The sequence below is a fragment of the Trichogramma pretiosum genome, unplaced genomic scaffold (assembly GCF_000599845.2).
Source record: "Trichogramma pretiosum strain Unisexual culture from Peru unplaced genomic scaffold, Tpre_2.0 scaffold68, whole genome shotgun sequence".
NCBI lineage: Eukaryota > Metazoa > Arthropoda > Insecta > Hymenoptera > Trichogrammatidae > Trichogramma > Trichogramma pretiosum.
Genome location: NW_019641616.1, coordinates 684,757 through 701,800, shown reverse-complemented (window position 1 = coordinate 701,800; position 17,044 = coordinate 684,757). Strand labels below are relative to the sequence as shown.

Here is a 17,044-nt window from a genome sequence, read left to right as displayed (position 1 = left end):
ACTAAAAAAACCACAAAATCATAATTTTAAATCTGCCGCTCAAATTTAAGTTGGTTAGCTTAGTTTATCTGGTAGACCGCATGAGCGACTGCCGCGCGGGCTGCCTTGATCAGTGCTTACCTCGTGTAGTACACTGTACACATAACACAACACGTGTAGAGTTTAGTTACATAGTTTGACTCGTATCGCCTGCATCAAAAGTTTATTTACAACCCTACGAACAAATAGTGCGGCAAATTTATTATTTTTCATCATGTCTGACGTGCAAGAATCATCGGACAATGAGGAAACTTCAATCAACGGAGAATCTTCAATCGACAAAGAATCGTCAATCGACGGAGAAACTTCTGTCAACGACGAAACTTTAACCAATGAAAATACTTTGGTCAATGAAGAAACAACAACCAATGAAGTTACCTGGAAGGACTTGGGACTAAATGATGTTATGTTGAAAGCTGTAGAAAATTTGAAATGGGAAAAGCCTTCATTAATTCAACAAAAAGCAATACCTCCTGCGATTGAAGGTAAAGATATCATTGGTTTAGCAGAAACAGGTTCTGGAAAAACTGCTTCGTTTGCATTGCCTATTGTACAAGCGTTATTAGAAGATCCACAAAGGTATTTTGCCCTTGTTCTTACTCCAACAAGAGAACTGGCATTTCAAATTTCTGAACAGTTTACCGCTATAGGATCAATGATTGGTCTTAAATGCGCTGTCATTGTTGGAGGTCTAGAAATGAAAACGCAAGTTCTTCAATTAAGTAAAAAGCCACACATTATTGTTGCTGCACCTGGTCGGTTAGTAGATCACTTAAAATCAACAAAAGGTTTTAATCTTAGATCATTAAAGTACTTAGTATTGGATGAAGCTGATCGACTCTTGAGCAATGAATTTGAAAAGCAGTTGAATACAATTTTAAGAGCTGTTCCACGAGATAGAAAAACTATGTTATTTTCAGCTACTATGACAAAAAAAGTTCATAAATTACAGAGAGCATCATTAAAAGATCCAGTAAAAGTTGAAGTATCAACAACATATCAAACTGTTGAAAAATTGAAGCAATATTATATGTTTATGCCTGGACAGTATAAAGAAGTATATTTGGTACATCTTCTAACTCAATTGCAGTCAGAGAAAGAAAAAGAAAAAGCAAAGAGTGTAATGATATTTTGTTTCACTTGTGAAAGAACTATGAGAGTTGCTAAACTCCTCTGTGCATTAGGATTCAAGGCAGTACCTTTACATGGACAAATGGTACAAAATAAAAGAATTGCTGCTCTTAACAAATTTAAAGCAAAGGATAGACCAATTTTAGTTTCAACAGATGTTGCCAGCAGAGGTTTAGATATTCCACATGTTGACGCAGTCATCAATTTTGATGTTCCTACTCACAGCAAAGATTATATTCACAGAGTAGGCAGAACAGCCAGAGCTGGACGCGAAGGTCTCTCTGTTACTTTTTCAACTCAATATGATCTTGAACTCTTTTTGAATATAGAAAAATTAATAGAAAAAAAATTGGAGTTATATCCACACAAAGAAGAAGATGTTATGAGTCTTCTAGAAAGTGTGATGGCAGCTCAAAAGCTTATGGTTGATGAAAAATCACAAGCCATTGAAGACAAAAAAATGGGCCGCAAGCGAAGACCAACTGATAACGATTTCGAAAATGATATAGACAAAAAAGCGAAATTTAAAAAATCTTTTAAAGGAAAAAATAAAAAGAGAAGAGTTCATTAATAGATAATTTCAACGATTGTAAATAAAAATGTTTATAATGTTATTACAGCTACTGTAATGTATGTAGAAAATAAGAGCTGTCTTTGTTTATTTTTAATAAACAAACTTTAATAATATTTAAAAATTCTAACATATTTTTTTGAATCCTCACCCAACCTCACAGACACGCCATCTTCATAATCAATAGTCGACTAATTCGTGCTATGCTGCTGTGTGCAGTTTGCTTGAGCTAAAAGTAGCGATCTACAATATCCATGCTTGCGTGGTTGCTGCATCCGTATTTGGTCTGTAGAGTGAAGCTTGTATGTCGCACCAGTAACTATAGAGAAAATTCAATACTTTATAAAGTACTGTGATTTATTTTTCAAAGTAGTACGAGTATATAAAATAAACAAAATGTCACAAGTATCATTAACGGAGCAACCGCATATGCAGCAAGTCGACTTGACTCAACTTAATTTGGCACAACTTACGCAGTTGAAGCAGCAATTGGACCAAGAACTTTCGGTGTTTCAAGATTCTTTGACTCGTTTGAAAATTGCTCAAGGAAAATACCAAGAATCAAATGAATCTTTGGACAAATTCACACCAGAAGCTGAAGGTTTGTCATTTTATCGACAACAACTTTTTAAATTATTACTTTTCGCTTACGATGTTTTAAGGTTATACATTCCCTTCACTTTCAGTGGCGATTCTATTTTTAAAATTATTCTATTAAATTTTACTTGTCATGCATCATCAGTGATACAGAACTCAAATTTTATTTCTGCTGATTAATAAATTTCTACTTTAAAATGTTCTGTTACAGGAAAAGATATCCTAGTTCCTTTAACTGGTTCCATGTATGTACCTGGTAAACTTATCAACACATCTAAAGTTGTCATCGATGTTGGTACAGGATACTATACAGAACAGTATATTGCAGATGCCAAAGAGTACTTCAAAAGGCGCATTAACTACGTTACGGAGCAAATTATGAAAATTCAAGCAATGGGACAAGAAAAAAGTAAAATAAGGGAGGCAATGATGGACGTCATGGAAATGAAACTTCAAAGTGCACAAAAAGAAATGGCTGAAAAAGCATGAGTCTTGCAAAATGATGTGTGATCTAACAATAAAAAGCTAAATAACATCTATGAAAAGATCAAGAGCCTTGACAAAAAAACAATAACTGTGAACAATAAATAAGTGACTTAAATCTCTATGCTATGACCAGTCATAGTATTGTAATGTGTTAATATAAAAAGAAAGATGACAACGCTCTAGCATAAAATGTTTATTAACTCATGAAATTGTTACTTTATTATCTTCATTTCTTATGTAAGATATTATTAGTGTTACTTTAACTTTCAGGTCAACTCAAAAAATTGTTAAACATCTGTAGATCTCATTAACGATCTATATAATAGACTACAAAAAATTCTCTTGAATTATGTGTTTCATACTGCATTTTATTTCAACAAATGTGCAAGGCATGTGACATTTGTATAAATATTATTTAAAAATATATATTTAAAAAATATAATATTTTGAAAACCAAATTGAGTAAATTTTTATGAAATTATAAAAAGAAATTCAATTTCAGATTGAAGTTTACTTGTGTACAATTTAATTGAGAAGGAATGCAGGAAAGAAATATGAAATGTGAATGAAAAAACTCAATCTTTTTCAATGTTTAGCATTGAACATAACAAAGATCAATAATAATTTATTTGTTAGTCAATTTAAACAAGATTTTATGGGAAACAATATAATAACAACATGTTGATCTCGATGGAGCTTTTTGGACAGACTCTTGGAGACATTTTATGTATGTAATAATGTATGCATTACGAGACAGTATCTCCAGTTCGATATATTTTTATTTTTGTCTTTTAACTCTTTGCGCGCAGGTACCAAAAACATGTCTCTTCATCGCAGAAAAATAGGATGAGGGGGAGTCTGGATAAAAATCGGGAAAATATCCACAAATACGTTCATTCTTATTATGCACCCTTAACAATTTTACGTGATAATATATACACTCATGAAAACGAGATATACTTGGCAATTGGGAAGTGGGCAGTTGGGGCTCGAAGACTATAGTTTCGTCGTCGTTTTTATCATATTCTACATAATAAATACATTATATACGTTGTTAGTTCCATCGTCGTCTCTTTTTGATAACCGATATAGGATTACAAGTAAGCGTCGTCTTGTCTTATTTTTCGTATATTTTAATACTCATAATTTTTTTTATTTTAATCATTATTTATAATATATATATTTTTTGTTTTTTTTTCTTTTAATTTATTTATTTATAACGTACATACACATTTTCTTGTTTGTTATTTTGTTTCTAAATTATAGTAATTTTTTATTTGTTAATTTTGTTAATTTTCATCTTCTATTTACAGAAATAACTCTTGGGAATGATCGAATCGGTTTCCTCCCTTCGCTCCCTGCTCCATTTTTTTTCTATATAATATACATGTACGCGTGTATTTATGTATAGGTGCTTCGCCTCGATCTCTCGTCCTGTTTGTCGCTCGCTCAGCTTTTGATTGGCCAGATAAGCATGTGTGTCCTCGCAGGGTGTAGGTGTCTTAGAGGACGCAAGAGTCCAGGGTGTCGGCCCATGGATGTTATCTCGTAGCGGCGGCGAGCGTCAGTATTGTCGTGAGCAGCAGGGCCAGCAAGCTCGATCGGGCGCTCGTCGTCGAGCCTGAATAAAACATGTAAAAAACTTGACGAACGATGATTCGACAAGTGCATCGATGCATCGGGGGAGGGTGCACAATTAGTTTCGGTTACGGGGGATATGTTAAATTATGAGGGTGGGTAAAAAATTAGCTTTGATAATTACGATTGTGAGTGGTGTCCCGAGTGCCGAGCACGGTGGCGAGCTTCGGGTGCTCCTCCTCCAGCACGACGCTGATCTTGTCGTCGTAGAGGTGGAAGATGTTGGCACGACAGGTGATGCGCAGCGATCTGCCGCGGCTGAGAATTTCAGGACGTAGCTCGAGCTCCAGGCCGGCTTGGACGAGCGTGCGATTGTCGTTCTTTCCTATGTTCCTTATGCTACTCGAGTTCACCTGCCGAGAAGAAGAAGAAGAAATTAAAGCTCAAACTGTTATTGTCCTTTGGGCTCTTGGCGTGCTACCCACTCGGCCGCAAGTAGTACACTCTATTTTTTTCCTCTTATTTCTCTCTCTCTCTCTCTCTCTCTATAGCTTTTTTTTCTTTTCGCGACAATGTGTTTCGACGAGCGTGATTAAGACAATGCCGGGCCGGGCTGGAGAGCAAAGAGCATTATCACACTCGCAGCGATGAAAAGATTTTCTTCGCACGTTTATGAGCTTCTTATTATTCTTGGACCGCGCGTTTACTTCTCTCTCTCTCTTTTAAAAAGTTTGTTGTAGCAGTCGCTCGCGCGCTCCCCGACGACACAACCCCGTTCTTAATCGTTCCAAAAAAAGGAGATCATGAAGAAGAAAAAGAAGAAAGAAAAAAAGGAGATGATGAAGAAAACGACCTCCATAATGGCACTCCATCTCCGCACAATAATGTGCCTCCCGCGTTTTTATATTCGGCCTAGATAATAACAATGCAAGTGTTCGCTAAACTGGTGATTTTGCACTCTTTTTCATTCTTTCTTTTACTCTATCTCTCTCTTTTCCTTCTTTTTTTTTTTTTGAAAATATGCCTGTTTAATGGTGTCATTTATCCGATGCGTTCCGAGTGCTTTTAAACTTTTCGGCGGTTCGCGTTGATTTTTTTTCGTTTTTGGAAAAATCTTAAATTCGTACTCGTACGCGTTCGAATTGATAATAATCGACACGCCTTAAAAGCTCGAAAAGCTCGACGCACAATCGTTCATACATCAGTAATTGAATATCTTTTTTCATTATTTAATGAATACTATTATTTCTCAGAGAACACGGAATTCAATTATTGCGCGTTAAAGCGTGAGTTTCATCCATTGAAACAGCAGCAAAAAATTAATACACGCTGGAATGTATTCGACGAGTAATTCGCGTAATACCACCACGCTTTACGTTCAATTTACGGCGAACAAAAAAAAATTGTCCAATTAAATAAAATCCCGTGGCTCATGTCCGTGCCTGTGCGCGCTTTTGCGTATACATACGTAAATACATATATACGCAACAAAGTATTAATTTTATTACGATCGGATGGGGAGTGAAAAACGAGTCGTTGCGCTCTGTACGAAGGCGCTTTAAATAAAAAAAAAAAAAAGAACGAGTTGGAAAGTGAACATTTACCCGGCGATCGTTGATGGTCCAGGTGATGTTGGCCGCTGGGTTGGCAGGAGGCGCGGTGCAGTTGCCGCGAATCGTGTCTCCGGGCGAGTACGTCTTCTTCTCCATTCGCAGCGTCATGTTGCGCTGCGGCATCTCTGCGGATAATACGTACGTGCGTCAAAGACGAGTTACATCAGAGTCGCAATGAATGTGCAATTTTCATATGAGAATTTATATTGAATAAAATCCCGAGCAAGCTAAAACGAATCGGAGCATCGACTTTTCCTACCCCCTTTCACGAGCCGGCATATATGAGCCAGCGTGAAAACGAGTTGTTTGCATTGAAAAATGAAAATACATAATTCATAATTAGCAAACTTTCATTTTGCTCGAGTTTAATCTGAAAATCGGCTTGTTTATTCTGAAGCTCTAATGGCTACGGAAATTTTTTTTTGTCGACATTTCCGCGAATAATAATAATCGAATACAAATTAATCGTTGATATACGACATTTTTTGTCCAACATTCGTGAGAATTATTTATGTGTGAAATGCATTTTAATGATGAATTAGTATTGCAAAAAGACGCACGACAAAGGCACACGGGCCGGCCGTGCTAGGTAAATAATTACACGGAATTTACGAGTGATTCCCGGCCGACTCATCAATAGCAATAATTTTTCTGCCCATTTTGACAAATGCACTTTGCCGCTCGTATAACGCGCATCGTACCCGCGTGCTACGCGGGGGGCCTGAATAGCGAAAAATACAAATGGAAAAGTACGAGCTTTTAAAAAAGGCAAAAGGCAATTTTTGCCAAGGCTTTGTACACAGAGAGAGGGTAAAAAAAAGCACTGCAGCACGCGCGCGTACATAGAGAGAGGCAAAGAACGTCGTCATAGCCCGAGGGAAAGTGAGCTTTAATTGGTCGCGATTACGGGTGACAATGCGCGCGGCATATACACTCCCGTGCGCCGAGCCCCGAGCTCGCAGATTCCATGCGGAATAAATTGAAAAAAAAGCTAAACAAAGCAATTCTATACACAATTTTTTTTTCTCCCTCTCATCCTCGTTTTTTTTGTTTTGTGTTTTTTATATTTTTTTATATTTTTTATATTTTTAATACCTAGAAAGATGAGAGAAATATAAAAGAAATTGATATACACCACGCCGATGAAACTTTTATACATTCCAGACCTAGTTCATTTGGTTCTTGGGGATAATACCGCAGTCGTTTAATTTTTCAAAACCTTTTTTTTGCGTCAAAATAACAGAAGAAGAAATTACAGAATGTGAAAAAAGGCGTTGTATACTCACTGACGACGTGCATGTAGCCCGTCTCGACTCGGGTTATGAAGCTCGGCGAGTCGGTCGACACCTCGCAGCGATACCTCCCGGCCAAATTAGTCTCGACGCTCCTCAGTATCACGTGATGGTCGTCGCTTTGATTATACTGCAAAATTTAATTAACCATAATGTGAATGGATTGCTAATTTTTTTTTCGCAGGTATTTTTTCGTTAACGCTATGCGTAAAGGCTATTTTCATCATTTGGTAATCGATACATCATCATTGACGTCGTCGCCATTGTCATCATCGTCATCATCATCATCGTCGGTGAAGATAATAGACGCGAGCTATTATATATTTTGCAGAGCGCAATATTGCGAGTTTATAATAAAGATCGATCGATTCAGCCGGTACTCACACACGCAGTCTGTAATAATGACGCGCGCGTGCATATAACGCCTAAATTAATTTCATAGCTTTAGAGACAGATTTTGATGAGCCGCCGCCGCCGCTGCTGATGCTGCTGCACTGGCCGAGGCATCGGAACGAGCGCCGATGATCGTTCGACTCGAAATACAAGATAAGCTTTTATCATTGTTTGTAAATATTGCTCACCACGGTGGATTAAAAACGTGGCTATACGGTCGTTGGGGGAGAAAAAAAGCATCGCTTCCGTTCCGGGGCATCGTCGCGATTATCGTTTACACAACAGACTCACACGCACCCAGTACACCTATATATAGACCGCAAAACTATAAAAATAAAGATCCCGTTGATGAGGGCAGCAGAAACAGAAAAAAAAATAACAACGAGTTGCAACAGCGGGTCGTTATGGCTTTCCCATTGCGACGGGGGCGAATCGTGTGTGTATAAGCATTACAAAAACGCCCGGCGCATATACATATACACGAACGAACACGTACCGATATAGAGATGTGTGTTGGGGGTAATATACAGGTATATCCGAGCGATAGAACCGCGAATCGATAAATTTCAGTTCTGGCTCTGGCTCTCTCTCTCTCGTACAGAGAGTACATATAGCGTAGTCGCATTCGGTTTGCGGGTCACCAACGCGCGAGCTCGTGTGCACCTCTCCATACATGCACTAGCTCTCGTTCCTCTCCTCGTAGCTGTATATGTTTCGTACGTCGCGTACACACTGCGATGATGAATACATAATGCCGCCAACTGTATATATCGAGCGATTAATTTTTTCCCCATCCTATATGTGGAGTACGGCGACGCATACACGGACCGCTGCACGATCATCCAGAGGGAGAGCAGAACTATAACATCGTCCTCGCCGTCGTCGTCGTCGTCGGAAGCTTATCCGCTATTGTCTGCGCACGAGCCCCATAATACATGGACTAGTCGTTTTTTCCGAACGAGCGATTCCGATCGCACACGGCTCTTGTGAAATGACGAAGAGTCGATTCGTTGCCGCCGCGCTCGCTGCTCCTTTTCCGAGCGGCTGCACAGCGCCACGGTATATATACCGGCCACTGGCACTGCCGCCGCCTCGAGCTTTTCTCGACATGTAATATCCGAAAGTTAACCGCAGTAGGCCGTATAATTGCACTTCATCTTTCGCTCTCCATTCTCGACGATCGCCTACTGCTGAACGCGCGTCCAGTTCACGGAAACATCGATGGCTCCTTTATTCCCATTCTTCTCGATTATAGCTCTTGCGTATAGCCGTATATGTACTCTCATATACACACGCGCGCCTACTCAATTAACGGAAATACGATATGTTAATTATCCTCTTCGATTCGTGCGGCAGCAGCTGCGTATCGAATGTGCTGATTATACTAATAGATATGGCCCCCGACGTTGTCCTTAATTGCTTCGTTATAATCGAGCTTGATTCACGCGATCGTTAATGAGACTCATTGCGCGGCCGTGAGGGATTTACGTATAGGTACAAACAATAAATCATATGTACTCACGTCGACTTTTGGACCGAGCGGTGGAAAAACAGATTTGGGCGGCAGCTCCTTCGGGATGAACCTGTAAAACTCCTTGTTGCCCTTGTACCACTTGACCGAGTACAGCGGCATGTTGTTGAGATTGTAATCGCAGGTCATCTTGACGGTGGAGTTTTCGGCCACCGCCGCGGGTATCCTCAGCGACACGTCGATATCCGCCGACGAGCCTGCAAAACAGAAAACGAGAAAATGAGAAAAGCTCCGCAGCAGCAGCAGCGGTTTCGTTATATCCTTATCCTTAATTCATATGAAGCGATGTCATTTCTTCTGACGGTGGAATAGAGGGAGGCGAGGCAGTAAATAAAAGTTGATTGCGGACGCGGAGCTTGCAAGCTCATCGTGTACATGCTCGGAATACATCATCTCATCATCGTAATCGAGCCACGAGCGCCACTGCTGTCGGTGCGCCGCCAGCTAAGCATTATATTTATGGGAGCAAATAATTCATTGAACTGCGTGCGGTATATATATAATACCCGTGATATCATACACGATAGAAAAGGCAGCAGCTGCTGCGCATTAAAAATTTCGATATTCCATGTTGACTCGCAGCAGCAACGGCAGCGGCGCATTGTTGATTCCGATCTCGGAGCCGAAAATTCAAACAAGCCCCATTATCATATAGCTCGTCGACGTACGCGCGTTACTCGCTTGCTCGCTCGTTTTCTCTGCGCAGTCGGGCAAATGTTTGCCAGCTTCTTTTCATCCGCCGATTGTGTGTACCATCTGACCGCAGAATTTGATCAAGCTTTTTTAACTGCGCGCGAGTTTGCTTGCGAGCCTCGTTCGACTCAACTGCGCCGCAAGTGCTGCTATCGAGGAAAAAACGAATCGAGCTTCGGATAAAATACTGCGCCGCGTCTATGAGCCGGGGCAGGCACGCGCGCCCGAGGAATTTCGCGGTGACGCCGCCGTTGTATATTATAGCGACTCGAAGCTTGCGAGGGCCAAAGGAATGCATATCACGCAGACTTTATATCCCCGGGATAAATCTCGCGATTTTTCTTACTTTACCTGTTTCTTTATACCTCGAGCTTAGCTCGTCTCAGGGGGGAAGCAGTGTACGCGGGCTTGTGAGCTCTATATGAATGTTCGCGTATGCTGTATATACACTATAGCATACGTACGTATGTGTGGGAGCCATGTCGAAAAGCCAATAGGATCGAATCGGGGGTCCGAAATTACGCGATCGATTCTTTTACTACGAGCCGTAAAAATTTTTACTATATACATAGATATATCCAGTCGGCGATCTCGCGCGCGCTCTCGTCGGCTTTTATATGCACATGCATGTATATATACGCGCGAGCTCGCATATAAATAAGCTTGGGAGGGGAAAAAACGAGAGGCAGAGCAGCAGCAGCAGCAGCGCGAGCAGCATCAAAAGCTCTTGCGTGAAATTAAATTTGTAAAATACGTATAAAATACGCCCATTGGCTGTGCACAACACAGCCCACTCTCGTATCAAGCTACACACCGTACATGGTCTGATAAATTGTAATTGCCAGGCTCGTTAATGCCAATGATGATAACGATGACGAAAAAAAAGGGTGGAACGAAAAAGCAAAACGAAGAGGCAGGAGCTGCAGCGCACGAGGCTCAGAGGAGGAGGAGGAGGAGAGAAAATGAAAGGCCGTTTAGTATGTGTGTATGCGCTGGATGTATGGTGGTATACACTGTGCCCCGCTGCTGCTGCTGCCCCTGTAAACGTCACAAACGTCGCGTCACGCATGCACGACGCGGCTCGTTTCAAACAGGCGCAGCTCGCAGCAACAACAACAACAATCGCGAATCTCGAGTGTCGAGGCCAGGCTAGTAATCTCCGGAACGTTGCCGGCATCGTCGTCGTCGTTGGCTGTGCTGCTGCTGCCGCTGCTGCTCCTGTCACACACTGTACGCGCCTGCTATTTCGCACGTGTAGCCTCGCGCGCTATACACGTATAGAGCAGCTATACGCGTATAAACACGCGCGCGTTTAAATACAGAGACAGCAGCAGCAGCGGCGGCAGCAACGAGAGGACCTCGACGTTTTCGAATAACATGTGATTTCCATGCTGCCTCTGCATCCTCTGCATCCCTCCCTCCCTTTGTGCACTGCAGCCCGTGTACGTACGTATATGTAGGATATACGCGCGCATAGATATGCACATACATTGCTCTGGCTTCAATTAACAAGTCGTTGCGTAGCTGCGCTCCGATTTGTGTATTTCTATATGTATAGCCAGCCCCCCGCCCTCGTATTTATGGCCTCTCACTCCCGACTCGCGCATTATATACACTGCACCGAATGATTAAGGGCGGCGCATGAAAAAATAAAATGACAAAACAACCAGAGTGGATGAGAGAAAAAAAGAGAATCGAATCATCCGACGTAGCGACGTTTTCAATTGACGCGAGCTTTATAGCTCGTATAATACAGCCGTATACAGTGCGCGCAGCTATATTCGACAATCCGATTGCGAGCTCTTAAACGCCAAGCGCGAGAGAAAGGGAGAGAGAGAGAGAGAAAAATAAACGTATTTTGTCACGCGCGACAAATATTTTAAGGTGTATATGTATACACGATACTGTGCGAATTCTCGAAACTCCCCCGCGTCTTACATATACATAGACGCTGCGATACATATCTGCATGGCATACTTTTAGCCATATATGCATGCATGGCAGTCGGATCAATCGTATGTGTACGCGCGCGTATATAGCACGCGTGCAGATCTACATATACATATTCGCGCTTGCGATACACAACCATTTCTCTTGCTCTCTCTCTATTTCTGCTCTCGGGCGTGCCCGCACCCGCCTCGGCAAAATCCCAAACATACAACGTAAGAAAAATGCAATTTTAGTTTCCCGCGTGTGCGCAGCTTCCCTCTCTTTTTTCTTTTTTTGTATTTTGCTACCTTCTATTTTTCCTTACGCTTCTTTTTGTATATTTTTTTATTCTTCACCCGACTCGATGCAGTGCAGAGTGTGTATAGAGGAAAGCACGGAATGGATTCGGCGTGGGCGCGCGGCTATACGCGAGCGAGCTCGCATGTAAAAACGGGGTGGCGCGCGAAGAAAATATCGGGATGTTAAGAAGCGCCCGCAATACAGCGCGCGGGGCGGTAAATCACACTCGCGCTTCTCTCTCGCGAGCATGTATGTGTGTCACCTTGTATGTAGCGAGATTTTTCTCGCCGGGTGTGCGCGACTACGACGACGACGACGACGACGACGACGACGACGACGGGTTAGAGAGTACAGCAGTTTCCTTATTTTTTTTTCGACACTACACTCCAGGACTCTCTATCTTCTTTATGCGCGCGTTTATATACATATAGACGCGAGAGGGGGCCGCCGCCCGAACGAGGATAGAATCTCGAAGGCAAATTTTATTGCTGGAAAAACTGGATTGCGCGCCAGCGATACAGGGTGTCATTTAAATCGCTTAAAGTGTACAATACGAAAATGTGTGCAGGCAGCTCGTCGACTGCAACTCTCGCGCGCGAGCGCCAATGATTTATCTCGCAGGTAACGCAGCGTCGAGCCTCGTCAATTGCATCAATTTCACATAAATCACAGAATTTCACTCCAATTCCCTTATATATATATACCTGCACTCTGTCTCTCGCTCTCTTTCTCTCGTCGTTAAGCGCTCGAATTTCTGTTAGCTGCTGCGCGCTCATCGGCCGAAGCGCGTCGAATAAAAAAGCGTCAATTCCCTTTGTTCGCCGTGCGCGCATTTATAAACCGTTAAAAATTCGGGTAACGCGGTCAAATGCGAACGGCGATGCATACGTATGCTCGTCGTCGCGACGATGGTATACATGCACGCGCGGCTCGAATACGGCCACGGACTCGCAAAGAGGCGAAAGACAGCAGTAAGGTGTATTTTATACCGGCACAGCACACAAAATCTATTCAAGTGTCTCTTTTGCCTCTTTCTCTCTCCCCAACGACGACGACGACGACGACAGACGAGTGTTTCGTCTATCGTTTTCAATGTGTACGCCGCTACACATGCAATTTTCTCCACGTGCAGAGAGAGAGACACGTTAAAGTTTGCCTCAACACGTACCAAAGCGATTGATTTTCATTTTTTCCCTCCTTTTCTCTCTGCGAACGTGTGTGTGTGTGTGTGTGTATGTGTAAAAAGTGTATTACACGTACTGTACTGCGCGTCGCGTTCCGATCGAGCCGGGGCCTACTACTGCACTTTCGACAAAATACCATCCGCTACCTATGCGATCGAGAATTCGTGTCAAAAGTTGAAAATGTCAGTCAGGCGCGATATCGACTCGCATCGATCAGCGCGCAATATATATAAGTACAAAACTCTCGCGCGAGATTCATCGATGCACCGCGCTATAACACACAGAGCGAGCGTGTCGATTGCAGTACACGCACTGCACAATTAAGCGCGCGCGCAGGCAACAGCGCAAAGCGTCCGACTCTTTGGACGGCTCGCGCGCAGGAGAGCATTGAAATCCGATTATAGGATGAAAAATTCGAAAGAGCTGCAATGAAACAACTTGTGTTATAAAGAAAAAAAAAGCGCACGCCAGGCAAGAGTCTCGATTATTAAGCGTCGAGTTCTATACACGGTACGGAGAAACACACGTGCTGGGAGAAAATTCTCCGCGCGTCGTATTTCGCCATTGGAAATTCGATTGTGCTGCGGGCGCCAGGCGTGAGCTCGACTCAGTCCATTGTGCTCGCGATCGAAACAATTACACTAGCTCGCGGGCGAAAGGGTCGCCGCCGCCGCTGCAGCCGACGACGCGTCACGCATGATCCTTTCCCGAGTGCAGCACTGTCCGCGCGCGTTTTACATATACACACACGCCAATTCACTGTAGCCAAGCTCGAGAGAGCTCCGAGATCTGTCGATCGATTCTCTCTATCTCGCCTCTTCTCGACGAGCCCCTACCGTCTTTTTTTTCCACGCAGCTCTTGCTTGAAAAGAGAGAGAGAAAAAATAAAATCGATGATATACACACGCCAGTGGCGGAAAGCGTATTATTATGTATAATACGCGACGGCTCGATGTGCATCCATAAGCTTGAAAGACAATGTGCGCGTCGCGTGGCAAATGAAATTGGATTCGTGGCTCGAGCCGAGTCGACGCGCTGCATGCAGTCTGTGTGTGTTTGGGCGACTCTTCTAGCACATATGCACGTACCTACCATATATATATATATGGCGCATGTGAAATCCAGCTCCGCGTAGACTTTTGCCTATGTATGCATACGACATGTACGATTGCTCCGAGAGAGAGAGTGAGCTCCGAGGCTACAGAATCCTTTTTCGGAATAGCTGCGCGAATAATGGACTGGAGATGTAGACTCTCTATATCTCCACGCGGCGTATGAGAGCCGCGCCGCGATTTCCAGATTTTTCACAAGCCCCCCGGCGAGAGAAATTCGTCTACATAATTTCAGATTATTCCGAAATTTGAATAATACGCCTTTAAAACGTTTTCTTCGTCGACCGCTCAACGCCTCGCTGTGCTTCGACACACAGTAGTAGTAGTAGTAGTAGTAATAGTAGTGGTAGTACGCGCGGATATATCCCAGCGAAGAATAATAGCATTGATAAGAGAAAAATCCACCCGTTCGTTTAACGCCCTGTAACTCAGGGATTACTCGTTCTTTTATTATTCGCGCTCTTCGACTTGAAATCGTTCGAAATTTTTCCTCCGACTTTGGATTATTCGTTGAATTTGATTCGCTCGCTGTACGACTCGGCCACGCTTAAAAAGGCAAAAATGGAATTTCAATTATCCATTATACGAGCGCACATGCGTGCTTTTACGAATTTTTCGAGCAAATTTTTAATTAACATAGATGAAATGGAATATAAGAAAAAAGGAATAATGATAAAAATTCACATCAAAAAAAAAAAAAAAAACGAGTGAAAAATCAGGACTGCACATGGCAACACGCTCATGGGCGTGAAATATATTTATATTTAATAAAACTTGTATCAACATTGTAGACCGCAAGCTCGGCCTGCACCTGCAATGGTAATTATAGTTTGGAAACTTTTTTTCCTCTGCGGCCACCGCGTGTTAAATTCAAAATTAATTCGCTCGTGGTGTTTTTTTTCTCCTCCTCGCATCGTCGTCGTCGTCGTCGTCCCTGCACATGACTGCACCCTCGCATGCGTGAATAGAAAAATAAATATTTATAGAAAGCGTCGAGTTAGGCCCGAGCCTAACCGTATGGCTTATTTGTTTAGCGTTAGCGCGCGCGAGCTTTTTCGGCGTGGCTCAAAGCTCCGTGTGCGAGCGAATGGCGTGCAGATGGAGACTCGAAAACGTGTAACATGCCTCTTTTTATGCTCGTCGACATCGCTATGTGTATGTGTATATGACTTTTTACCAACACGGCTCTCGACTCATCCGTCAGTGAGCCCCGGTGTACAGTGTGTGTGTCCACTGGTGTATATACACGCCGCGCAGAGTCGTTTTACTCTCTTTCCTAGCTAGCTGTGCAGTAGCGACTCTTTTATCATCGAGTGCAAATATACGTATACGCGCGCAAACTCTCTTTTGATTTATTTTATTCTATTTCTCTACCCTTGCTAAAATAGAGAGAGAAAGAGAGGGAAAGAGAGAGAGTAAAGGCATTAATTATAAGGCTGTCGACATTCTAGCCCACGTATATATGCGCCATGTGTATGCATGAGAGCTGCAGATGAAAAAGGGGAAAAAATCGCAGCTCAAAGGGGTTTCTAAGGTAAATGAAGCGTCGTCCGGGTGAGTAGTGGGTGTGTGTGCAGTTCGTGCATGTGAGCACGAAGTCAGCCAGCATTCCGTTAATTGCATCGTACACACTTTTCCGATATTTTGACTCGAATGAAATATACCGAAAAGTCTGAGTGCGTACGATATTATAATGCTCACGGTCTCATAGGTGAGCACTTGGAAAATGTTCGCTCGAAAAAACGCGCGTGGGGGAGAACATAAATCCCTCCCTCCGATAAACTCGGTAAATTGCCATTATTACACGAACGAGCGACAGGCTTTTATTGCGCACAGAGAAGAAGGAGAGAGAGAGAAAGAGAGAGAGAAACAAACATAATATAAATACCCAGACAAGTACTAGCAGGAAGAAGAAGAAAGCTCCACCGCACATTATGTCCACGCGTATAGTAATACCAAAGTCGAGGAAAAGCTCATTGCAAGTGGTGAGCTTAGCCCCCTTCCTCTCCCTGTCCCTTTCTCTCTCTCTGTGTATCTCTCTCTGGCACAGTGTTTATGGTTATGCGTCTAGTCAGCAGCTAGCAAGAGAGAGAATGAGAAAGAGTACTGGGCTAAGCTTGTTTTGGTCCATTTGCGCGTACAAGGCAAAATTACTGTGACTAAAAATGGACTTTTATATTGCCACCTGAGCTGCGCTGCTTCTGTGACAAGCTTGCGCAAGCACATACTCATACACTTATAGGCTCGCTCGACTCTTACTTTTATTCGTGTCCATGTGTCGTTGCATCAACTCGCGTTGCAGATAAGAGCGTATTCGTCAAAATAACGACAATGAAAAAAAGCTTCAAATATACAAGCGGATCATACTTATAAACGTGTAGCTCGTCGCACTACCCGAGATGGAGAAAGTATACATCATCTCTTTCAAGCCTTTCTTGGCTTTATAACTTATGCTCGTGTGCTCGAGTGCACTCGGGCGATGCGATGCAAAACAGATTCGAGAAAGACGAGGCAGCAGGCACACTACCGGTGGCGAAATAAGAAGAGAGAAAAGAGAATATTTCCCAACTACTCGTTTGATTCTTATCTTTTTTT

At 42.7% G+C, this 17,044-nt stretch overlaps 2 protein-coding genes and 1 pseudogene across 3 annotated transcripts in view; 2 read left to right on the top strand and 1 right to left on the bottom strand.

The window, feature by feature from the left end:
- The first annotated feature begins 87 nt into the window (after nt 1-87).
- Nucleotides 88-1,865, top strand: LOC106651670 (annotated as a pseudogene).
- Nucleotides 1,866-1,984: 119 nt separating this feature from the next.
- Nucleotides 1,985-3,227, top strand: LOC106651672 (prefoldin subunit 5). The gene is made up of 2 exons (XM_014370298.2): nt 1,985-2,342; nt 2,550-3,227. The coding sequence occupies exons 1-2, from the start codon at nt 2,138-2,140 to the stop codon at nt 2,825-2,827; spliced, it is 483 nt and encodes a 160-aa protein (XP_014225784.1). The 5' UTR covers nt 1,985-2,137; the 3' UTR covers nt 2,828-3,227.
- An 840-nt stretch (nt 3,228-4,067) lies between these two features.
- Nucleotides 4,068-17,044, bottom strand: part of LOC106651480 — a 28,165-nt gene continuing 15,188 nt past the window's right edge. Inside the window, exons 2-6 of one of the 2 annotated variants that reach the window (XM_014369998.2) lie at nt 9,223-9,428; nt 7,302-7,437; nt 6,007-6,140; nt 4,587-4,815; nt 4,068-4,466 (exon numbers count right to left, since the gene is read on the bottom strand). In XM_014369998.2, coding sequence (XP_014225484.1) covers nt 4,366-4,466; nt 4,587-4,815; nt 6,007-6,140; nt 7,302-7,437; nt 9,223-9,428 — 806 coding nt within the window. In that variant the 3' untranslated portion in view covers nt 4,068-4,365. The remainder of the gene's footprint in view (nt 4,467-4,586; nt 4,816-6,006; nt 6,141-7,301; nt 7,438-9,222; nt 9,429-17,044) is intronic. The other variant, XM_014369999.2, reaches the window with a different exon arrangement.

Excerpts from the sequence above, each read along its gene's own strand:
- LOC106651672 (XM_014370298.2), top strand. The coding sequence starts at position 2,138 with ATGTCACAAGTATCATTAACGGAGCAACCGCATATGCAGCAAGTCGAC. Across the intron at positions 2,343-2,549 it reads ATTCACACCAGAAGCTGAAG|GAAAAGATATCCTAGTTCCT; the intron begins GTTTGTCATTTT and ends GTTCTGTTACAG.